At 29.9% G+C, this 25,838-nt stretch overlaps 4 protein-coding genes across 4 annotated transcripts; 2 read left to right on the top strand and 2 right to left on the bottom strand.

The window, feature by feature from the left end:
* Positions 1–16: 16 nt before the first annotated feature.
* Positions 17–6,606, bottom strand: LOC113366434 (protein DDI1 homolog 2-like). Its single transcript, XM_026608033.1, is given in 8 exon segments — positions 17–395; positions 2,191–2,383; positions 4,173–4,335; positions 5,526–5,648; positions 5,731–5,932; positions 6,015–6,162; positions 6,165–6,253; positions 6,329–6,606. Coding segments are annotated over 8 exon segments (1,434 nt in total). The 5' UTR covers positions 6,588–6,606; the 3' UTR covers positions 17–138.
* Positions 6,607–6,991: 385 nt separating this feature from the next.
* Positions 6,992–8,387, top strand: LOC113366435 (charged multivesicular body protein 2a-like). Its single transcript, XM_026608034.1, has 3 exons — positions 6,992–7,061; positions 7,396–7,991; positions 8,075–8,387. Exons 2-3 carry the CDS (start codon positions 7,415–7,417, stop codon positions 8,212–8,214), a joined length of 717 nt encoding a protein of 238 aa, XP_026463819.1. The 5' UTR covers positions 6,992–7,061; positions 7,396–7,414; the 3' UTR covers positions 8,215–8,387.
* A 266-nt stretch (positions 8,388–8,653) lies between these two features.
* On the bottom strand, positions 8,654–9,791 carry LOC113366436. The gene is made up of 3 exons (XM_026608035.1): positions 9,719–9,791; positions 9,513–9,647; positions 8,654–8,814 (listed from the first exon to the last, which is right to left on the bottom strand). Exons 2-3 carry the CDS (start codon positions 9,636–9,638, stop codon positions 8,719–8,721), a joined length of 222 nt encoding a protein of 73 aa, XP_026463820.1. The 5' UTR covers positions 9,639–9,647; positions 9,719–9,791; the 3' UTR covers positions 8,654–8,718.
* A 581-nt stretch (positions 9,792–10,372) lies between these two features.
* On the top strand, positions 10,373–12,298 carry LOC113367758. The gene is made up of 4 exons (XM_026609337.1): positions 10,373–10,433; positions 11,771–11,904; positions 11,962–12,065; positions 12,145–12,298. The coding sequence occupies exons 1-4, from the start codon at positions 10,373–10,375 to the stop codon at positions 12,296–12,298; spliced, it is 453 nt and encodes a 150-aa protein (XP_026465122.1).
* The last annotated feature ends 13,540 nt before the right edge of the window (positions 12,299–25,838 follow it).

Raw genomic sequence — 25,838 nt, 5'->3', positions numbered from 1 at the left:
TCCTCTCCTTAGCCACTAGTCCCTTACCTTTACCACCTGAAAACTAAACCACCAACTAACCAAACTCATATTCCTCTCATAAAAAAATTTATTACTATCATTTCATCATCAGTCCTCCGTCTTCATCCGTTTCCTCGGTCAGAATTTGAGGCTTTTGGCGAAAAGGGCGGCCGTCGCCTGCGTTTTGTCCCCGTTGAAACGTCTCAGTTCGTGTAATACCTGTTCTCGGGTGAATCCCAAGTTGACCAATTCGCGAACGTCGGCTTCGCTGAATCCGTCGTGGGTTTGGAGGTTCCTGGGGGCGCTCCTGTGACTGCCGCCCCCGGGGGAGCCCCTGGTGGGCGAGCTGCGGCTGTGGCTGGTTGAGTGTCTGGTCGGGGAACTCCTGACGTGACCTGGGGGGAAAGGATGTTTATGTTTTATATTTTATGCCAACCACCACAAAACTGAAAAAAACCATCATCAATAACTATTCTAAAGGTTATGCTGGTTTTAAGTTAATGAAGAGAAATGGAAAATGGATGAGAAAATCAGGGTGAGACTAAATTTGAAACAAGGGGTCCCATTGATCACGTGATCGATTTTTAAAGATTTTTGAATACCTTCAGGTCCCTTAATGATACTTGGTGATATTTAAATTTAACCCCTTTCTCCAAGATACATTACGAGTATTTTTAGTACCTAGAAACAACTTTAACATATGGAATTTTTAAAATTTGAAATTTTTGTTCAAAGTCATCAGGTAAATTTATCAGGTAAAATACTAGTGGTGTATGGCATCGTGCCTTACGGCAAATTGCTGAAACTTCCCGTACCGTAATGAAATATTCGAGAAATTTTAAACGTTTTCAAATATATTTTTACAAATACTGTAACTTTCATTATTTTTGCTATCTTGTTTGTTATATCTGAGCAAATCAAATGTAAATCATAAATAATCAATTTATCTCTAGAACATTAACAATCGTCATTTCATTTCGAATTCAATTTAAAAAAATAGTTGGGCTAATTTACACAAAATTGAAAAAGTGCTCCCATAGTCACAGTCCAAACTTGCATTTGCAAATAATTCTATGCGACATTTTCACTTATACTGTGCTTAGCTTGGCGACATTTTTACATTTTTTCAATAGTTTTCACAAAATTAAAAAAGTGCTCTAAACAGTCTAAACGCACTTGGGTGATCATTTGTACCAGAGTGGCGCTTAGACTGTGCTTAGCCTGGGTGATTTTTTGATTAAAATTTTTAATCGAAAATTACAAAATATTTTATGGAAAATAAAAAAAGATGTAATATTTTTTATCCTCCAAAGCAATTGTTTTGTCAATACGAACAGAAAGTTTTTTAGATCATTCAAATCGGACGCTTAGGTCAATCAAAAACTGCAATTTTTTGCACCTTTAGCTCTGTATCTTCGAAATGGCGGGACCTGTCTTTGCCAAAAACTAATCACCCCTTCTCCCAATCATTACAAATTGAACGTTTTTTAGATCATTCAAATCCGATACTAAGTTCTCTCAAAAACTACTCAGCACATCTCCCTATCAATAGAAATCGAATGTTTTTTGAACCATTCAAATCGGTTGATCGGCGCGCCCGAAAACGTGGACGAAAAAATGCGGACACACAAAACACACACACAACACATCCATTTTTTCTGATGTATGCCAAAACGTCGAGAAATGCAAAAATTTTCTTGTTCGATTTTTGGCCCATTACTATAACTACCCTACGGGAAGTTAATAATATAGCATATACAAGAATAATGAAGTCCTGCTAAAAATTACTTATTCTGATTCAAATAAAACATTATAGTCAACAAAAAAAAAGATTTTATATCATATTTAAGATATTCAGTTCAGTAAAATGTTTCGTGAAAGTTTTTAATGAAATTTAACATGGCAAAAAAGTTTATGCATAATCCTACAATAATTGGTTGAATTATTTAAATTCATTAAAATTCGGAATAATAAGCTATAATTTTAGGACATACAAGAACGTTTCTGGGCACTGTAATTAATATAATTACAGATAATTTAAAGGTGTTCAAAAGATATAAATTGCAAATTGTATTGTTTAAATTTAAGTCAAAGCAAAAATGTATCTTCAATATAAACAGTTAAAAATTGTATCTAATTATTTAAATCCCAATTTCCATTTATTATATCAATTATTAATAATTTACTTACTTTGTCGGCTTTGTTCAAGTGCAGTCTCTAATTGTTTTTGCTCGTGCTCCCGAGCGCTCTTATCTAACATTTCCTGGTCGTCGACACCTCCAGACAACCTTGCGCAGTCTGGTAATTCAGACTCCGCTAAGAATGGAGTTTCTGTACCAGTCGTTCCGATTTGTAAAACGTTTCTTTTTAGATCGATTGTACACTGAAATAAGAAAATGAATAATGAATTAATAACCAAGAGAAACATGTAATAAATAATGCTATAAGTTTATTCGTTAAATCTGTTGAATCGGAAATAAATTAGGGTGACCATATTTTTTAAATCAAAACCGGGACGGTAATTTTGAGTTAGTGCAACAAAACTAATTTTTTTTAAAATAACAACCACTATTTTAGAATGCAATAAAAATCAATTTGTTTTAAATGAATACTGAACAGAAGTACTGTACAGAAGTACTGACTTTTAGTAAGAACTTATCGTTGGATTACAAGTTATATTATATTCTATAAGAGCGAAAATTCAGTCTAGACTTTCTCTACACTTTTTAAAAACCCGGGACAATTCGGGACAAAAGATCTAAATCCGGGACAAATAATGGTTCTAAAAAAACTGGGAAAAAAGGTGTAAATCCGGAACTGTCCCGGCCAAATCGGGACGTATGGTCAACTTATATAAATTAAAATAAATTTGTTTAACAATTTAAATTGTACTGAATAATTAAACTTGACATACAAGTATTTTTTCATGAATCATCCATATATATAACTAGTGGCGCATGGCATCGTGCCTTAAGGCAAATTGCTGGAACTTCTCGTACCAAAAAATTCTTTCTTTTTTTTTTAAAGATTCAGTGTTCTTTTAGAACTGTAAAAAAATCGATTCTTGAGATTTTTAAAATTTTTGAAATTGACCTTTTTAAAAAAAATTTTTTTTTTTATTCTGTGAAATATTTTGGAAATTTTGAACTTATTTTCAAAGCATTCGCGACACGTTAACTGCATAGAAACGAAATATCGAAGCGCGTGGGCGTCGCATAGCAGTATAACGAATAAGCATTGGTAGGAAACCCATAAAAAAGTAAACAAAATTTATTACTATTAAAATATCTATGAAATATGTGATAATTTGATGTGCATATGTCTAATGATCATTTTTGAGGCATTTTTTGACACTTTTTTAATGAATCTCTGAAACCGCTAGATAGATCTGCCTTACCAAAAATTTCATAAGTTATTCATTTCATCGATACAAGTAAAATGTTTTTTGAATTATTCAAATCGGACGCTCCGTTCTCTCAAAAAATGACCATTACCATTTATGATTCTTTTGCCGTATCTCCGAAACGGCAAGACCTGCCTTCGCCAAAAAACTAATCAGCACGTCTCCTTATCAATACAAATCGAATGTTTTTTAAATTATTCAAATCGATTGACCCTTATTACCGAAATCGTCAATGAAAATTTGTATCCGCACTCACACGCCATTTTTTCTAAGGTATGCCAAAATGTTCAGAAACCTTTGAAACGTAAAGACTTATAAAAATTTTCATTTTCGATTAATATTTATATATAATCGAAATTACTAAACTATAAAATAAGTTACAATAATAAAATAGCCAAAATATTTCTATAAAATGAAAATCATTGTCACAACTGACAAAATTTTTCGTATTTTCGTTTTGCCATCAACATTTTCAGCCTAAAACTCGAATTTTGCTCGTATGTCGAAGCAACGAATCGCTCTTTTGGCGGCTCTTATCTCGAAACGCTCGTATTACGGGTTATTCAAAAAAATTATTAATCTTAAATGTTAATGAATGAACAACTAAAAAACAATTACAAATTGAACTTGGTATGAAGATGTTTGAAAAATCAAATCTAATAATTGACTGCCATAATGTAAAAAGCAAGTTATGTACTTATAAATTAATATTAAAATACAAGTAGAATGCTAAAATGCTGTTTTTTTGGTCATATTTTTTTTATCTCACCTGATGTCTTTTCAGCATGTCAAGTCCTAACAACATATCCATAGGCTGCTCTTCCAAAACTGAAAATGATGTCGTTAAGAAATCACTTTCGATTTGGATTTGCACCATGTGTATGCGTCCAATGATTTTCTGAATTCCTACACCTTTTGCTATACCTGCCCACCTATAATAAATAATTAATGGAAATGAATAACATTGAGTAAATGAATAATAGAAGTAGTGGGGCGCATGGCATTGTGCCTTAAGACAAATTGCTGGAAAGATTAACATTTTTCAAAAGAATTTACTCTGAAAAAATTAGATTTTTGAAAACTATAAATTCTTGACAAAAATTTACTTTTTTTGACAAAAAAAGACTTTTTGAAGAAAAATTTATTTTGAAATATTTTGGAAAATCTGAACTCTTTCCAAAGCAATCGTACTGTTTTAGCTGCATAAAGACAAAATATAGAAGCGCGTAAGCGCCGCGTCGCCGTCTAACGGATAAACATTGGTACGGAACCCATAGGAATGTAAACGAAATTTATACTTATTGTTAAAATCCCTATAAAATATCTAATAATTTGATGTGCATATGTCTAATGATCATTTTTAACCGCCGAAAGGCATTTTTTTTTTACTTTTTTCATTAGATCTCCGAAACCGCTAGACCTGCCTTCATGAAAATTTTATCAGTTCTTCATCTTGTCAATACAAGTAAAATGTATTTTGAATTATTCGAATCGGACGCTCCGTTCTCTTAAAAACTGAGTTACCGTTTTCGGCACTTTTTGCCCCGTATCTTCGGAACGGCTAGACCTGCCTTCGCCAAAAACTAATCAGCACGTCCCCTTATCAATACGAATCGAATGTTTTTTGAATTATTCAAATCGCTTCATCCGTGTTCCCGAAATCGTCGACGAAAATTTGTATCCACACACACACACACACACACACACACACACATACATCCATTTTTTCTAAGGTATGCCAAAATGTTCAGAAGGTTTTGAAACGTAAACATATATAAAAATTTTCATTTGCAATTTTATTGTGATTACTATAACTTGTCCTATGAGAAGTTAAAAACGAAGATATATATAATACTATAAATTATAATGATCAAAATTCTGCTATTGTGTTATAAATATTGCTAATTTTCGTATTTAATTGCATTTTTATTTTGATACAATAAAAGTACTAACTTATTGCTAGAATTACTTTTAAACTATAAAACAGCCGCAACTACAAAACAATATTCTACTACTCAGTGGTAAATTTAACAAAGAACAAAATTGCAAAAGAAAATTTTAACTAAAATTAAGTTATATTTTTTGCGCATTATTTGTAAAAATATTCAACTCTTAAAATTACCTGTTATCAACTAATCTCATTATATTACACCTTTCTGCACAAGATGCAGACATAATTGTCGTTTGAGCCCCTGAGTCAATAAATGCTTTCACTGGGAATCCATTTACGTGGCAATTAATATACCTGTAGAAAAAAAGCAAATGCATATTAATAAAAAACACAGCAAGTTAATTCCACATTTTATTTCTATTATATTTCTACTCACAGCATAACAACAGTTCCGAAAGTCTCTGGATTATATTCCATCGCTGCTTCCATATTAGCTTCTATGTTTTTCTGTCGAATCTCTTCGGCAATCAGTCTTTGAGCCTCAGTATCAAAAGGACTAGCATTCATCATTCGTAAGCGTTGCTGTTGTCTTTCAGCTCGGGCTGCAACTTGCTCACGAAGGACATTGGCAAAAGTATCTGGTAAAAGATAAGAAGATACATGAAAGGTAATGAAAATTTTAATTTATATATATATATATATATATATATATTATTTTACCTAAGTTTCCACTCAACAAGGCGTCTGCCAAGCGTGGATTATTTTGTTTGAGTAAAGCCAGTTGATCAGGATTTGCTAAAAACATGTCCCGAATCATCCCTGGGTCGTCTTCAGGTGCAACACTGATAGGAGGGTTTCTGCTACCTGAATTTCCTTGTTGGAGCTATTGTGATTCGCAGCTGCTCTCGGTAAGGATGATCCTGGTATTTGGATGGAGCTGAAGTCGAAATTAGGCAATTCTAGAACAGGTTAGTCGCATTTAGGTAATTCTATGATAAGTTATGAGTATGAGACAGTTATCATATTATTATTACCTGGTCCCCCTTGTAAAAGTGTTGAAGAAGATGTATGCAGCATGTGTTGCAAAATAACGACATCTCCATCCCTTATCCCATGATCTTTCAGAGACTTTTTATCATCCATCAAAGGCCTTCCATTAAATGCAATTACGATCTCGGGAGCAGGAAAACCTGACTCCACTTCACAAAATGCTTTAAAATTTTCAAGTTCCAAATCTTCGGATACATCTAAAACAAATATATCGTCCGACAGTGTTGTAACTGTAATTTTCATTATTAGATCTAATGGATTAGTAAAGTGGTAAAAGACACTTAGTATTTAAAAAATGCAACGTCAAGCTAGTATTATTTTCGACTTGTTTACAACGCTTTTGTCTGAGTTTGAGATATAATTAGAACACAGCATGACAGTTAGATATCAGCATAAAAACTGCCATTTTGTTAAAGATGGACGATTTGTGTTTACAAAATTGACATGCAAATATACTCACAAAAATGATAAAAAATACATAAAAACACTTTAAAACCACCTTAAATTGAAATCAAAATAATAATAATAATACCGAACATCATTTAATAACGACTTGCAAATATTTAATTTGGTGTTTAAATTTGGCGCGCACTTACTTGAAGTTAACAGTAACACCTGGCAACACCATTAGTCATTTTCTAAATATTTTGACAAGTGACAGATAACCTGGTGACGCAGTTTTTACACAATTTATTATTAATAATTAAATAATTAAAGGTAATTGACAAATTTATTACAAGATTATCAAAACAAAATAAATAATTGTCATTCTGGGAAGTTTTGGTACCTTCCACATACTTATGTGAATAATTATTGTAAAATTTGTTTAGTTTCAGGGTTACAGTTTAGATATAAATTATTGTAAATAGAGATTTTGTATATAAAGACTAATATTAATGCCTAGATAATTATTTTTATCACTACATAAACATTTGGGTTATAATATTGAATAACACTTAAATACCTTCTTTAAACATTTATATTACCAAATTCCAAATTTGTTTCATCTAACAAAAATTTTATTACCTTTATATTTCTATTATCCTTCTAGTTTATCTATTTCCTTTACCATGGAGTGGTTATTCGGGCACAGGATGACCCCTGACGAGATGCTCAGGAAGAATCAGCGTGCCCTAAACAAAGCGATTCGTGAATTAGACCGTGAAAGAATGCGCATGGAACAACAAGAAAAAAAAGTAATAGCAGACATCAAAAAATTAGCCAAAGACGGCCAAATGGACGCTGTAAAAATCATGGCAAAAGATTTAATACGTACAAGACGTTACATTAAAAAATTCATGATAATGAAAGCAAATATTCAAGCGGTTTCCTTAAAAATACAAACTTTAAAGTCCCAAAACACGATGGCTCAAGCCATGAAAGGCGTTACAAAAGCCATGCAGAATATGAATAAGCAACTAAATATGCCGCAGATACAGAAAATTCTGCATGAGTTTGAGAAACAATCAGAAATTATGGATATGAAAGAAGAGATGATTAATGATTCGATTGATGATGCTATGGAGGAGGACGATGATGAGGAGGAGTCTGATGCTATTGTTTCTCAAGTTTTGGATGAATTAGGTTTACAATTGAATGATACTTTGTCAGGGCTGCCGCAGGCTTCTGGTTCTTTAGCTGCTTCAGGTAAAAAAACCTGAAAATGCATTAATTGATTAATTAATATTAATTAATTGATTATTTTATATTTATTAATTTATTATTTCTAGGTATGAAACAACCTGTAGCGACAGCCGTTGGTGGTGGTGGTGGCTCCGGACCTAAATCAACAGGTAGTGGAGGAGGTGCCCCAGTTTCAGATGCCGATGCTGATCTACAAGCTAGACTTGATAATCTGCGCCGTGAATAATGTTAAATTAAGTTAGTTTTATTGTTTAAATCAGCGCACCACAGCACAAACTGCAGAAGAAAGAATATTATTTTATATAAGCTTTATTAATTCATTAGCTTTTAAAAGAAAATTTGGTTGTTTATTTAATTTACCTGTACTGCATTTTGTGCAACGCTTTTACAGCTATTTATCACACCAATTAAGTTAATTTATAAACTTAAAGACAGGTGTGAGGTTGTTTTAAATATTTATACTTTTTATGAAAATTTTATATAAGCTTCTATATATATATACAGAATGTGATTATTATAAAATGTATTATAATATAAATTTAGGCATATTTGCAGCACTAATATGAAATAAATATTGAAGTTATTATAAAACGCCTTTTAATTGATAATAATACAAAATAAGGCTGAAATTGATGAGATTTCTTTATGGAATAAAAATAAAATTCTACTTTATTCCTTTGTATTTAGTTAAATTTACACTTATCACACATTTACTAAGAATTTTCATTGTTTATTGTTCTCCTTTGTATTCTTGCAAATGGAGGAGCACCCAAGCGGGGATGGCCAAGCAACCGACTGTGATGACGGCTCCATGGACAATTTTCTCCTAAAAAATAAATCATATATTAAGAAATAATATAAAATTAACCAACAACAATAACAAGTTATTAGCATAATGTGAAAAAAGTAAGAAAATCTTGGTACAACAAGAAAAAATTAGCAAAAGATGGCCAATTGATCATCATTCAATGAGGCTGTAAAAATCATAGCAACAGATTTTATATGTACAAGACGTTACATTAAAAAATTCATGATAATGAAAGCAAATATTCAAGCGGTTTCGTTAAAAATTCAATGCTCATGATAAAAAATACTTCATTATGATAACAAAAATATTTAATTCAGTTAATAAGTATGACTTGTTTAAAAATAATAGCATGTTTTTTGAATTTTTAGAACTTAATTCCTCATTTTGTACTAGTGCTTTGTTTTGTATAAAGCTGATTCTCATAACACGGTAGATTTTTTTGGAATGTAACTATAATGCAATACCTCTGCACAAATTAAAATTGACAAATACATAATAATAAAAGTTACAAATCTAATTATCAGCGGTGAATCCTTAACCAGAATGAAGATATAACTATTTATGTGGTGAAAGTTCTCCAAAATATGATCAAAATTAAAATATTTTGACATTAATTGTAATATAATAGTCATAGGTTATGTATTAACAAGTTATGTAACAATGTATAAAACTATTAAAAAAACAAAATAAAAGTAAAATATATTATTTTTACTTACAGCAGTAGAAATCTTAGTCCTTGGGGGCCCTGATACTACTGGATAAGCATCATTGAAGTTCCTGGTCTGTTGCAAAAGAGTTCTGACCACTGGGGACGACTTTGTGATGGCGCGGACTCCAATCATTTTAATAATCTAAAACAACATATTAATAAATAAAAAATTACGGTAATCGACATGTGCAATGCAATTTATTAATTACTGACCTGGTTTTTGTATTATTTGTGAAAACCGAATGATAAGTAGTCTTTTCTTGACGACTGTCAGACAGGTAGAGTTATATGGAGTGAAGTTGGTTGCAGAAGTATTGGCAAGGGCGAACTTCGTGTTGAAGTTTGAAGGCGGGTAATTTAAATTTGAAATTGAAATACAAAGATATTAAAAATGTTCTTATTTTTAATGATGCATACTTAATTGGCACAATGTTGTTAAATATATGTTTGAAATTTCAGGAATGGTTCAAAAATTATAAAAAATATAAACAATGAATAATATTTTATATTAACCAAACGACATAATAGCTAAAATAGCAAAAGATTTATATAAACAATAATTAAAACTTAAAATATTGTGTATATATATATATATATATATGATATATGTATTATATATATATATATATATATATATATATATGTATATAATAGAGATGTAATAAACAGGAAAACCTATAAAAACTGTAATAAATAATATATTAAATGTTTAGGATAAATTCATCAAAACAAAGTGCACTTTGATCTATATTCCTAATTCCCAAATAATGTTTTATTTAATTAATGACACATGTCAAAATTGTTTTAATACTTTTTAATTTATTTTTATCATTTTTTATCATATTTTTGTTGTAGATAAATTTAAAAATGAAAATACCCGAGTTTGATTTTCCTTCAGACACTCGGGTCACTCCTATGAGGTACTTGGGTAAGTGCAAATAATAATTTATAAAAACATATTATTAATAACAATTGGAAATATGATATAACAATATATAACAGAACAGAATTTTTAGAACAGAATTAATAAGAAATTTTTGTAAAACCTTTTTTTTATATTGTATTTTCTTTACATTTTTCCTTCGTATTTTATCCACACTCTTCGATATTTTTGTAAAGAAAACATATAAAGTATTATACATCGTTAGAAAGGTCTCAAAATTCTTAGTTTTTTTCCCATATATCGCAATTTCGAATTCCAAACGGTGTGGCCTACAGGCGAGTTGCCGTCGTAAAATTTCAGGAAAATCGGAAAATCTCGAGAAAATTATATGAACACACTTAACCATTCATATATCATTTTATTCGTTATTTTATTCTGCATCTTTCGTATCTTTTACGGTTTTGATGTTATAGAGCAATATGTGTAGATGTTAACTTGTCAGAGCAATATGTGTAGATGTTAACTTGTCAAAATGCAAAGTGCGGCTAGGTTGGAGCAATACTCCTCACGATTCGATATTTCTGTAAAGAAAACATATAAAGTATTATACATCGTTAGAAAGGTCTCAAAATTCTTAGTTTTTTTTTTATATATCGCAACTTCGAATCCGCACGGTGTGGCCTACAGGCAAGTTGCAATCGAAAAATTTAAGGAAAACTGTAAAATTTCGAGAAAATTATATGAACGTACTTAACGATTTATATATCATTTAATTCGTAATTTGATTCTGCATCTTTCGTCGGAATAAGTTTTTTCGTATCTTTTACGGTTAGGCTTGCAGAGCGCGATCTGTGTGAATATTCAATTTTTGAAATGCAATGTATTGATTCGGTTATTGATGAGATTGAGAGTGAAAAATTGATTTTAAGTTAGATTTTTCTTTAATTAATTTTCACTCTGAAAAGGTCAAGAAATACGTGTCACAACCGTACCCACAAAATTTGTCACTTTGTCAATAAATCATCATTGTGACTGAGCTAAGTAATTTATGCTAAAACTGCTGGTAAATAACTACTAATGTTCAACTTATAGCAAAATAACTAATAAAATTAAATAATTATTAAAACAATTCGAACTTGAAAGTAGGGCACTGACTCAGTGCAATAATGGAAACTTGTTCGAACAAACATACTTCATCTTTCTTACTTTGGACCCTATCTTATTAAAACCAACTGTTATGACGACTGTCACTACCGTACCCTGACACAACCGATTAAAATTTGCTATCATGCAGTAGTAACATTTTATAATTGAAATGCAGGTCCATTTCAATTATCCTGACATAGTACATATTTATTTTATTTCTTTATTATTTTCTGCAGGTTATTCTCCTCTGATAGCATGCTGTATAGAGGACCTTCTGCCCTGCAGATTTAACAGAAGTCTTCGTCATGCAGGACATTTGAGGTCCTTCTACATTGGCATGGACGTGTACCAGAAAGCCTATCAGACAAGTGTAAGAAAAATCATATACATACTCATAATAAATCATATATAATTATATTTATTTCAGGGTGTTAACGAACAAGGTTTCCCAAATAAATTAGTCGCTTTCGGGGATGTACTTCTTTGGAACGGTTTGGCAAACGGATTTTTACCAGGAGCGATTATACACGAGTAAATAGACATATACATACAGATATATATTTCAAATTATATTAATTTTATGAATTAGTAATGTGTCTATTTTTTCCAGGGCTCGTTATTTGATTTCGAGATATTTGAGACTCCGTTGGGCACCTGGAATTTTATGCCTGGCAATGATTCCAATGATGATTTCTCCTATTGATACAGCCACTCAACTGTTTATGAATGTTACCTATAGGAATTTATTGGGGACAACTTATTGAAAATTAAGTTAAAATTATATAACAATTGTCAATAAAAGTTATTTTGACACATTATTTTGTCTTAATTATATTCATTATCTTTCAGTAGAGTAAGTTATAGTTATGTCAAAAAATCGAAAATAATTTTTTTCATATATTTGTACGTTTCAAAGGTTTCTGAACATTGTGGCATACCTTAAAAAAATATATGTATGTGTGTGTGTGGGTGTTTGGATACAATTTTCGTCCACGATTTCGAGAGCAGATATTATATTAGATTCATCAGATATTCCAATAATAAGTTTACTTATATTGTTTTCATAAACCGACTTCAATGCATTTCAAAATTTTCAAGAAATTACACAATGATTTCGAAAATTAATAAAAATTCAAATTTTCAAGAAATTTCAAATTTTTCAAAAATGTTGATTTTTTCAAAAATTTCAAAATTTTCTAAAGTAAATTTTTGAAATATTCAATTTTTATAAAACTTTTAAATTTTTTATAAAGCTTTTAAAAATTCTAAATCACGATTCGGGAAAATCTAGAAATTTCAAATAAAATATTTCAAAAAGTTGAAAATTTGTAGTTTTTGAAAAATTTGATAATTTTCAATGATTTCAAAATTTTCAAAAAAATCAAAAAGTTTTTAAAAATTGTAATTTTCGCAAAAACTACGAATTGCATTTTATGAAATTTAATCATAGAAAGTGCATTTATTTAGTATTTCAGGAATAACTTTTAAAATATCCGCATAAAATTATTAGTTTGTTTGAGAAATTTGTACAAAACTAAATTCTACATAATTTTGTCTAACATAGTAAGACCCTACAAGCATATTTGTATACCTTAAAACCCCAGCAAAAACTACCAAGGGCATTTGAAAAATCATAAAAGTACGTATATTTAGTATCTATTAAATAACTTCTAAACTACTGGCAGAAACTATATAGTATCTTTGAGAAATTTGTAAAAAATTAAATTTTACATAATTTTGTCTAACATCATAACTCCTTACAAGCAACTTGGAATACTTTAAAAACCAAGCAAAAGCTACGAATTATCTTATCGTTAGATAAAATGGAATCATAGAAAATGCTTTTATTTAGTATTTATAGCATAACTTATAAACTATTTGCAAAAAATAAATAGTGTCTTTGGAAAATTTATTCAAAATTATATTCTAAATAATTTTGTCTAACATCATAAAACCCTACAAGCAACTTGGTATACTTTAAAAAACCCTAGCAAAAATTACGAATAAAATGCAATAATAGAAAGTGCATTTATCTAGTATTTCTTCAATAACATCTAAAATATCAGCCGAAAATTATTAGTGTCTTTGACAAATTTATTCAAAATTATATTCTACACAATTTTGTCTGACATCATGAATCCTACAATCAACTTTGTATACTTTAACTCCCTAGCAAACACTACAAATTGTCTTAGATAAAATGTAACAATAGAAAGTGCATTTATTTAGTATTGATTGAATAACTTCTAAACACTTTACAAAAAATACAAAGTATGCTTGAAGGATTTGTATAAAATTAAATTCTAAATAATTTTGTCTAATATAGTCAGACCCTAAAGCATATCAGTATACTTTAAAAACCCTAGCAAAAACCACGAATTGTCTTAGAAAAAAATGTAATCAAAGAAAGTACATTTATTCAGTATTTCTCAAATAACTTTTAAACTACTCACAGAAACTAAATAGTATATTCAAGAAATTCGTTCAAAACTGAACAATCTACATTCCCATTAATTTAACAAGTGTTTTTTTATACTCATAGCACAATAATATCTAATTTGATTCCAATATGATTCATAACCTCCTCCATGGCCTTCGTCAAGGTTGTTCTCATACTCATACGTAAGTGCGCAAAAGTTGTGTCATTGTTATTTATAAATAAAATGTCAAATTGTTACAAATAACAAATGTCAGTAAATGAAACTAAACAAATATTGTAAGTGGAAAAAATATATCCTCATAGTGTAAAACAATTATTGTAATAAAATGATACAAGCAAAGTGACTTGAAGAGTTTAGAATTTTATTCCGACACAGGTGAGCTAACTAATTTCTCATGATAAATGAATTATTTTCTAGTGCAAGTTTTGAAATTTTAATTTTTGCTGCAATTGCTAATATACTAGGGTTTATACAAAAACCGACATTTCAGAAAACCGGTTTTCGAATTTTAATTTTACTAAAAAACCCGGTTTTAACCGGTTTTCGTATTTTATATAGAAATTTTTTTTTCTCGAATATTCTGTAATTAATCCGCAAATTTAGTGTAATTTATAGTAGTATTTGACTGAATTTATTTTTGGTTCAACTTTATAGATAGTAAACAGAATTATTTTAATTTTAATTAGTAGAACTAAAAAATAATAGTTTAAATTGATTAAATAACTTTGAAAATAATTATTGGTTATTTGTGCATCATTTTCACATATAAGAATGAAAATATTTTTATGATAGTGAAAGGAAAGTTTTCGAATAAATAAAAATATCACATTTTTAAATAAAAAAAAAGAAATATTAGATACATGTTGATACATACTTGTTAATATCAATTTTAGTTTTAAAAACAATTAAGCTGAACTCGGGTATTGTCTGTTCCGAGCAATTTTAATTAATTAATTCTAAACATTCTTTTAATTTATTTAATAAAATAAGATTTAAAAAAACTTAGAACGTCTATCAAATTTTTACCTTGACGTGTCCTTTCTTTACTCACAAAATTTCCTGAAATAGAAAATACTCTCATACTTGCGACCAAATTATGCTTAATTTTTTTTTAAAGCCTGATATAATAATTCTAAGTTTTTTGTTCTTTAATTTGTAGCTTCTAGGGTTTAAAACTCTTTTTTTAAGTTTAAGTGGAGGAAGTACTTTTCCAAGAAGAAATCACACTGATTTAAATTAATATAAGGTTGTCATCAAATATCTCCCTTCCGCTTTTTTGCTCTTGGTTTATAATACAAAAAGGCGGAAGGGAGATATTTGACAACCTAATATATACACTGGTAAAAAACTATAAATTAATATATACAAATTAATATGATTTCATCTTTCTTTTACATTTTGCTATATTTGTCATTTTCTATTTACGCCGTGAAAACCGACTTTCACTAAAAAACCGGTTTTCGAATTTCATAATTTTCGCCAAAAAAAACGGTTTTTAAAGCCGGTTTTTGAAAACCGACAAACCCTATAATATACATCCATAACCACTTCAAGACTTTTTCGTTAAGGCGGGTTAAGTTTTAGGCTTTGATATTTACAAAATATATAAATTAAAATAATTAAAAACAAATATTCATTTCCTTGTCATCATCAAAAATAAATGAATTTCCCCGATCCGAGTCAGCGCTCGTTTTCTCTACTAATTTTGTCATTTTCCCTGTCAAAAAAATTCCAAAAAAATAAAATTCACGGGCGTTTCGTTTCGCGTTGTCAAATTTATGTAGGATTTCTCGAATAAAAAATTATGCCTACCACCAATTTGGACCTATAGGGAATGTCATTGGACGAAATTCGTGTATTTTGTTATATATGCATCCAAATTTTGTTCCAGAGACGCCTCTAATTAGCGATGGGGAAGGACCGTGACTGCCTCAGGAGGTTCCCTTTTCGATTCTTGGGTAAGGATAAAGGATACATTTTCGAATTTCCTTGCTCCCAAAGGCTCATATTTATTTATTTATTTAAATATTTAAATATATAGCCCACAGATCTCTTCCAAGAGCACTCAAAAATACAATTATTTTACATAATGAATAACAATTGAAATATATACAAAATTACAATATATGGTTATTAACATAAAATGCTTAACATAAAATTACATATATAATGCAGAATGTAACAATATTATTTATAAACAGAATAAGATAAAATAATGAGATATTTGAAAAGAAAATAAAAAGGTTAACTTGTGCAGATGGAGATTATTCGATTATTAGGTGAAGTGTTGTGAATATCTATTTCATTATTAATTAAGTTAAAGTTAGAGGACATAAGTAGAATAGGCGAATTTAAGAGAGAATTAGATTTAGGAGTAGAATAATTGAAAATTAATTGTGAACACGTAGATAGCCTTGGAACATTAAAGGATAGTTGATTAAGAATAAGAGGACAGTCTATAGAATTATTGCAAAGTTTAAATAAGAACATAATTGTACAGATAAATCGACGTGAGGCAAGGGAAGGAATACCAAATTCTTTTAATAAAGTGTTGTGGTCAAAGCCACGTTCAGGGTAAATTTTATATGTTTTATAATAGAGATATTTCAGAAATTCATCAGAGTAGTTGATTAGATGAGGATACCAAATAATCGAACCATATTCTAATTTTGAACGTACATTAGAATAGTACATGCAAAGAAGTGCATTGTTAGAATTGAATTGTTTACAATTTCTCAGTATCAAACCTAAAGATTTATGTGCTCTTATACAAATATCAGTTATATGATCCGTGAAAAACAAACGGTTCATATGATTCCAAATTGATAAAAAACAATTCTCTGAAAGTTATAGCTCTTAATATTGTCTTTTAGATAGAGCGCAATTCAATCAAAGTTTTGTATGGAAATAGCATGAAAAAATTTTCAAAAATTTTGCAAAGCGTCGAATTTTCAATAAAAAATGACACGAATTTTCACTTTTAATTCATCAGTATGTCTAAAATTTTTTTTTATATTCAAAATTTTTTACATGCTATTTTCATACGAAGTTTGATTGAATTGCGCTCTATCTAAAAGTTAATATTAAGAGCTTAAACTTTCAGAGAATTGTTTTTTATCTATTTGGAACCATTTGAGCCCCTGGGAGCAAGGAAATTCGAAAATGTCCATATTAAGGACCACCCTAATATATATATATATATATATATATATATATATATACATATATATATTGTATGATTCTGAATTTGATGTTAACATATTTATTAGCAAAGTCTAATAATCGGGCATAACATCAACAAAAAACATGAATTTCTTTCAAAAATTTATTTTAAATCCATACGTTTCGGCTATAATCCTAGCCTTCATTCAGTGGAAACTAAAAATAAAATTAAAAACTAAAGCAATTGAATTGGAGTGGAAAGAAAAAATAAAATAGTAAATAGTGCTTACAATTAGTTAATCTTAGTGTTAAATTGGAAAATTTTTATAATCCATGGTATCAAGATATGGTAATGCACTACACTATGTATTATAAACATTAAAGTTGTAATTACACAATATTTTCACAAAATACTATTTTAAAAAAATCACAATTGGATAGTGTGTTGTTCGTAGACTGGTTGAAGATATAATGGAGAAAGGACATTTTAAATAATATTTTAATTTTTAATTTTAATTTAATTCACATAAGAGAAACAAGCCAGAACTTAATGAAACGTTTACAACAACATAAAAATAATTCAAAAAATCCGAAGCAATTTAAAACTATGATTGCGGAGCATATTTATACTTTAAAACACAATATGGACTTTTCTAACCCGACTGTACTACAATTCAAACAAAATTTATTCAAACGAAGAATTATAGAAGGATCTTTTCTAACTATTCACAGCAATAAAACAATAAATAAACGGAAGGAACTTAACACGACACAAACCTCTTTTATTTAGATAGTATTTCCAAATTTCTCACAAAACAATAAAAACAATGCGCAAAATATTCGCAATTCGTTCCACACATGTGTAGAATCTTGGAAAAAAAATATTTTTTAAAAAAGTCCTTTCTCCATTATATCTTCAACCAGTCTACGAACAAAACACTATCCAATTGTGATTTTTTAAATTAGTATTTTGTGAAAATATTGTGTAATTACAAGTTTAATGTTTATAATATATAGTGTAGTGCATTACCATATCCTGATACCAAGGATTATTAAAATTTTCCGATTTAACACTAAGATTGACTAATTGTAAGTACTATTTACTATTTTATTTTTTCTTTTCACTCCAATTCAATGGGTTTAGTTTTTAATTTTATTTTTAGTTTCCACTGAATGAAGGCTAGGATTATAGCCGAAACGTATGGATTTAAAATAAATTTTTGAAAGAAATTCAGGTTTTTTATTGATGTTATGCCCGATTATTAGACTTTGTTAATATATATATATATATATATATATATATATATATATATATATATATATATATATATATACAGGGCCGGTCCTGCCTTGCATGCGATGCATGCAAAAAATGCGGGCGCACGCCTCAGGGGGCTCCAAAACGAGTTTCGGAAATTAAATTTATAATATATTTATATTTTTTATATAAAATCTAGAATTATTTATATAAAATCTAGAATTGTTTATATAAAATCTAGTATACATAATAAATTATAATAAACAATCTAACTTAATTAGGGATACGAAGACACAAAAAGCATTTATTCACATTTATTTTGCAATGTAATATCAGTAAAAACAATTAACCGATTAATAACTCTGCAAATTAGTAAATAACAGATCTGTTCATTGCTTAATCTACTTATTCAATTTTTTCTTTGTTTGAAGTTACCGTGGAATCGAAAAAGAAATTATCTAGTGTTTAATACCATAAGCTCAAACCTGCGAAAGATTAAATTAACTATTGGGCATTATTGACGAAAAATTGCGAGCTGATTTAATTAAAACGGAACTTGTTAAAAAATATAAACAAATTATAATCGGGAAAATGAGAAAATGCGTTTCGCTTCTGATGAATTTTGAATGTTGAAGACATGCGTGGTTAGGGTTATGGAAATGGAGCAAATATGAAAAATGAAAGCCAATTTTAAGAAATAATAAAGCTACTGCCTTGAAAATATGCTTCGTGTCATCATAGGTCGTGTATTGACCAAGAAAATCTTTATTAATCTAGTTGTAATTGTCATCGTTTGCTCCAGTTTTAACAAATAATGAGGTACTGCCTCGAAAATATACTTTGTCTCATGGGTCATTAATTGATCAAGAGAATTTTTAATAATCAAGTACTTAGGAACAAAAATCTTTAAGCTTTTTTTTATGCATAATTTAATTATTAACTATGCAGAAATAATACAGATACAAATATAATTTGTTTGTTTCAGTACAGTTAATACGTAATTTCTTTGCATCTTTTACTAATTTTGGACATTACTTTAAAAATACGTTAAAAGTTTAACTTTAAAACAACAATCTAATACTTTGAATCTGATGGGAAAGTAAAGCTGAATACGATTCGGCTCTTACGATACCAATAAGGAGAAGTTTACGATGCATTTTTGGATAATGTAAATATCCAAAAAAAATAAATTAAAATAAAATTTAATTTAAAACATAAAATACGAATGTTATACGACTGACTTGCTATTTTGACGTGATTTGCTCTATATAATAAATCGCATAATAATTAAGTTAAATGTTTCAAAACCAAAATATTAATATTACATCTACGTTAGAAATAATTGAGAATTTAAAAATATTTGATTATGATCAACCCGCGAATCGCCTCGATTTTCTAAATAAATTTAAAATCAATGTACGAGTATTTTATACGTATATTTTTTAGGTTACATCTAAATTTTTGTGTACTAAATCCAGAATGATTAAAAATTAATTTAAAAAAAATAAAGTAAATGTTTACATAATTTTAATGAAAAACTGATAAAACAGTTGAAATTATTGCGGGGGGGGGGCGCTAGAACAAATCTTGCATGCGGGCGCTGGGGACCCCAGGACCGGCCCTGTATATATAATATATATATATATATATATATATATATATACAAATTTTTAAATATGTTTCATTTTCCCAGGGCTCACATATGAAATGGCAAAAGCCGCCCAGCCGTTGGTTCCGCCAACAATGATGCCGTTGGCAATGAAGGTCCGAAACGTTTACATAGGCGTCGATGCGGCACATAAGTCGCTAAAAGCTCTAAGGGTAAATTCTAATTAATTTGAAATTAATTTATTTATAAATTTTAATTTTTGTATGTTATTAATTAGGGAGAAAGAGGCGGAGTTCCGATGGCGATTGTGGCTGCAGGCGACGTCATACTTTTTCATGGACTTGCTTCGGTTGCTATACCAGGGATCATTTTAGCCGAGTAAGTAGAATTATATATTATATAAATATATATATACATATATATATTATATATATATTTATATATATATATATCTACATATATATAAAAATAAGTCGGGTTTTCCTTCCTGACGATATAACTCCAGAATACACGAACCGATTTCGACAATTTTGCATTCGTTGGAAAGGTCTCGGGCTCCACAAGGTTTATAGCTAAGAAAATTAGTAGTGCATGGCATCGTGCCTCAATGCAAATTGCTGGAACTTCACGCACCGTAATTAAAAATTCGAGTAATGACATTAGTGAGAATTATCAGAATTATGCTTGCAATTAAGTCAACGAGCAATTCTTGCCGCAAAGAATAATAATGTACACGCACTGAATTTCACCATTCAATAAAACATTGCTGGCGATTTGGTGACATACCAATGATTCTGACTGGTCTTCCGTTTGACTTCAAACGATTGCAATTTCCAGTTCGCCTTGCGTTGGCAATAACAAGTCGCAAGGCCAATCGCTTAGTGTTTGTGGGATAAATTTCTAATAGATTATTTAGAAATCATTTTGTTTTTCACATGGGCAGTTATTCGTTGGCCTGTTCACGAGTTGGAAAACCATCCGCTTTGTTTGTGTTAACGTCAGACCAAAAACAAAAATGTGTGTTTACCAAAGAGCACTTCAATGAAACGGATAATTTGCGGATTCACTTTCATTACTTAGAGAAGTTCAATAAAAAATACTTCATTTTTGTAATCGAAATAATTCATTACTCTTGTGCAATAAAATCAAATTTTTCCTTTTCAAATATAAAACAAACAAAAAATTTCTACATCTTTCTCACGAAACCATGTGGTTTCGAAACGGAGTTCGTCGGGTTTGCTAGTATATATACATATATATATATATATATATATATATTATATATATATACTAGTCTTAAAGTCAACATTAAGGGCAAAACTTTCCGAGAGTTTTCTTTAGTCATCTTGGAAGCTTTAGTCCCTGGGAGCAAAAAAATTCAAATATATCCGTATTAAGGACCACCCTAATATCTCTATAATTTTTTTTTGTTCATTCTTAATTAACATCCCTGTATGGTAAGTTATAGTAATCGCAAAAAAATCGAAAACGAAAATTTTTATATATCTTTACGCTTCAAAGGTTTCTGAACATTTTGGCATACCTTAGAAAAAAATTCATGTTTGTATGTGTGTTCGGATACAAAATTTTCGTCGATTATTTCGCAAACACGATTCAACCGATTTGAATAATTCACAAAGTATTAGATTCGTATCGATAACGTGACGTCATGATTAGTTTTTGGCAAGTCTGGGGAAAAAAGTGCCAAAAACGGTACCTCAGTGTCAGCGCAAAAACAAAAGTGGAAGCGTCAGTTCGGATCTCTCTATTGTCTTCCGAGTCTAATTGCCAAAATTATAATTCTTGAAACATTTTCTTTTTAATTGTAAATACGCAAATACTAACTACATTTTATAAATGATCAATATGATTACACATAGTGTTGTCAATATTTAATCATACATAAAATAAACCAAATATAAAACATAATATATCGTGGAATTTATTATGTCTACAATTTGAAACATTGTCCTCTACATTTTTAAGAGAACGAAGCGTCCGATTTTAATAATTCAAAAAACATTTTACTTGTATTGATAAGATGAATAATTGTTCAAATTTTCATAAAGGCAGGTCTAGCTATTTCGGAGATCTAATAAAAAAAGTAAAAAAAAATGCCATTTGGCGGTCAAAAATGATCATTAAACATATGCACATCAAATTATCAGATATTTTATAGAGATTTTAACAATAAGAATAATTTTTTTTTTTACATTTCTATGGGTTCCGTACCAATGCTTATCCGTTAGACGGCGGCACTTACGCGCTTTGACATTTCGTCTCTATGCAGTTTAAGCAGTACGATTGCTTTGAAAAACAGTTCAGAATTTCCAAAATATGTCAAAATAAAGAAAGCATTTTTTTTTCAAAAAAAATTTTTGTTTTCAAAAAAAAAACTTTTTTCAAAAAAAAAAAATATTCTTTTGTCAAATTTATAGTTTCTCAAAAATCTAATTTTTTCGAAGTAAAATTTTTTCAAAAATGTTAATCGTTTTCAAATAAAACTAGCTGTAAGTGGAATTCTGTCTTAAGGCAATTAGGGCATCGTGCCTTAAGGCAAATTGCTGGAACTTCCCGTATTTACTTTGAAAAAATAAGATTTTTGAGAAACTATAAATTGGACAAAAAATTACTTTTTTTGAAAAAAAAATTTTTTAAAAAAAATATTTTTTTTTTAATTTTTTTTTTTTTTTTGAAAAAAATTTTGTTTTCTTTATTTTGACATATTGTGGAAGATCTGAACTTTCTTTTCAAAGCAATCGTACTGCTTTAACTGCATAGGGACAAAATATAAAGCGCGTAAGCGCCGCGTCGCTGTCTAACGCATAAGCGTTGGTACGGAACCCATAGGAATGTTAACAAAATGTATACTTATTGTTAAAATCTCTTTAAAATATCTGATATTTTGATGTGCATATGTCTAATGATCATTTTTGACCGCCAAATGGCTCATTTTTTTACTTTTTCCTCCATATCTCCGAAACCGCAAGACCTACCTGCATGAACATTTCAGATTCTTCTTCATCTGTCAATACAAGTAAAATGTTTTTGATAGATTCAAATCGGACGCTCCGTTCTCTAAAAACTGAGTTACCGTTTTTCGGCACTTTTTGCCCGTATCTTCAGAACGGCTAGACCTGCCTTCGCCAAAAACTAATCAGCACGTCTCCTTATCAATACGAATCGAATTGTTTTTTGAATTATTCAAATCGGTTGATCCGTGTTCCCGAAATCGTCGACGAAAATTTGTATCCGCACATACATACACACACATACATACATACATACACACACACACACACACACAACCCACACACATACATCCATTTTTTCTAAGGTATGTCAATGTTCAGAAACCTCTGAAACGTAAAGATATATAAAAATTTTCATTTTTGATTTTTTTGCGATTACTATAACTTGCCCTACGGGAAGTTAATAATAATTTTTGGTACGGAAAGTTCCAGCAATTTGCCTTAAGGCACGATGCCTTAATTGCCTTAAGACAAAATTCCACTTACAGCTAGTTTTTATCTATCTATTTCCTTCCCCAGGTTGAAACACCGTCTGTCCGCCATAAAGGCGGTTAGGCCGATGGCGCCCGCCCTGACCCTACTGGCGGTGCCCTTCATCGTGGCCCCCGTCGACATATTCTCAAACATAATCGTTCGGGTGTTCTACAGGAGCGTCATGGGGCACAGCTACACATCCACGTGCTGACGATTATTATATAATTAATAATATTATAAAATAATATTTAAAAATATTATAAAAAGAAAATGGAAAGAAAGAGGATGACGGTGGTTGGCGTGAAGAGTGGGCGAAGACATGATATATTGAACAAATGCCTTGATTTGAATATATATTTTTAATTAAATGTCCAATGTTGATTTTATTTATTGATAACTATTGTAATATACTGTATTGGATTTATTTAGTTTTTTTGTAAATTAAACTAAGATTCTTGAATTGGACGACCTGCATAGACTGCATAGACTTTATATTACATGGACTGCTATTCAAGCGCATGCGACGTCACATGTCTGAGCAAACATTGCCGACGACAATAGCGGACTCTCTACCGATTGATTAAATGCCATATGTCATATGTTTTATTTTAATAATATAATGACAATTGTGTTAGCTGATAAATTTGTAAGAAATGATTATATTTCCCTTGTGAAATAAATGTACATAAAATCAAATCCACCCGTTAAAATCGGTTTATGTATTATAAGGCTTATGTCGGGCACGTACCATATGACATATGACATTTAAATTATCAGGAGAGTCTTTAGCCAAAACAAAAGATTTTTTCTGAATTTTTAGGACATCTAGATCTGCCTTCATAGAAAGCTGATATTTTCAATATCAGAACAATCAAATAAACAATCAATTTTTGTTGAAAATTTACTAAAAAATAACTAATTATTCTAGAAATACCTAAAAATATACAAACTATTTTTCGGTACCAAAAATATTTAACTTCGCGTAGGGTAAGTTATTGTAATGGGCCGAAAATCGGAATTGAAAATTTTTACATTTCTCGACGTTTTGAAGGTTTCTGAACATTTTGGAATACCTCAGAAACTAAACGGATGTGTGTGTGTTTTGTATGTCAGCATTTTTTCGTCCACGTTTTCGGGCGCACGGATCAACCGATTTGAATGGTTTTCAAAACATTCGATCCCTATTGATGGAAAGATGTGCAGATTAGTTTTTGGTAAAGGCAGGTCCAGCCGTTACGGAGATACGGAGCAATGAGTGCAGAAAATAGAAATCGAGTTTTTGAGAGAACGGGGCATCCGAATTGAATGATCTAAAAAGCATTTAGTTCGTAATGATGGGGAGAAGTAGTGATTACTATTTGGTAAAAGCAGGTCTAGTCGTTTCGGAGATACAGAGCAAAATGTTAAAAAAATGGCAGTTTTTGAGAGAACAAAGCGTCCGATTTAAATGATTCAAAGAACTTTCTGCTTGTTTTTACAAAATAATTGCTTTTGGAAAAAAATAATTTTTGTTTCTAATTTTTTTTCAAAAAATATTTTTGTAATTTTGGATTAAAAATTCAAAAAATTACCCAGGCTAAGCACGGTCTAAGCGCCACTCTGGTACAAATGTCTACCCAAGTGCGTTTAGACTGTTTATGCACTGGAGCGATTTTCCAATTTTGTGAAAAAAAACTATTGAAAAATGTGAAAATGCCGCCAAGCTAAACACAGTATAAGTGAAAATGTCGCACAGAATTGTTTGCAAATGCAAATTAGACTGTGACTATACGGGAGCACTTTTTCAATTTTGTGTAAATTAGGCGACTATTTTTTATTTTGAAATTGAATTCGAAATGAAATGTTTGAAATGAATGTTAATGTTTTTGTGATAAATTGATTTATGATTTACATTTGATTTGCTCAAATAGATAATGCAAAAATAATGAAAGTTACAGTATTTGTGATAATATATTTGAAAACGTTTAAAATTTCTCAAATATTTCATTACGGTACGGGAAGTTACAGCAATTTGCCTTAAGGCACGAAGCCATACACCACTAGTTTTTCTTTTTTTTCTCACTAATCTAGTAATAAAAAAATAAATAACTAATTAACGCATTCAATCTTTTAATGACAATGAATAAAAATCAAAACAATTTCAATTTTTAATTAAAAACGGCTCTGTAGGTAACATCCATAAACCAATCCGTGACTATGTCGATCACCGGCACAATCAGAGGAGCAGAAATTATAACCGCCAGTTCGGGAATTGGCGGTGTGTCCACGAAATTCTCAACCGCCATCCTTATACTAGAAGAAATAAAATAGTTGATAGTATTATGATAA

The sequence above is a fragment of the Ctenocephalides felis genome, unplaced genomic scaffold, assembly GCF_003426905.1.
Source record: "Ctenocephalides felis isolate EL2017-DRISC unplaced genomic scaffold, ASM342690v1 CF-g0.4_SCAFFOLD_01170, whole genome shotgun sequence".
NCBI lineage: Eukaryota > Metazoa > Arthropoda > Insecta > Siphonaptera > Pulicidae > Ctenocephalides > Ctenocephalides felis.
Note: the sequence above shows the minus strand (reverse complement) of the source record. Positions and strands in the feature narration are given on the sequence as shown.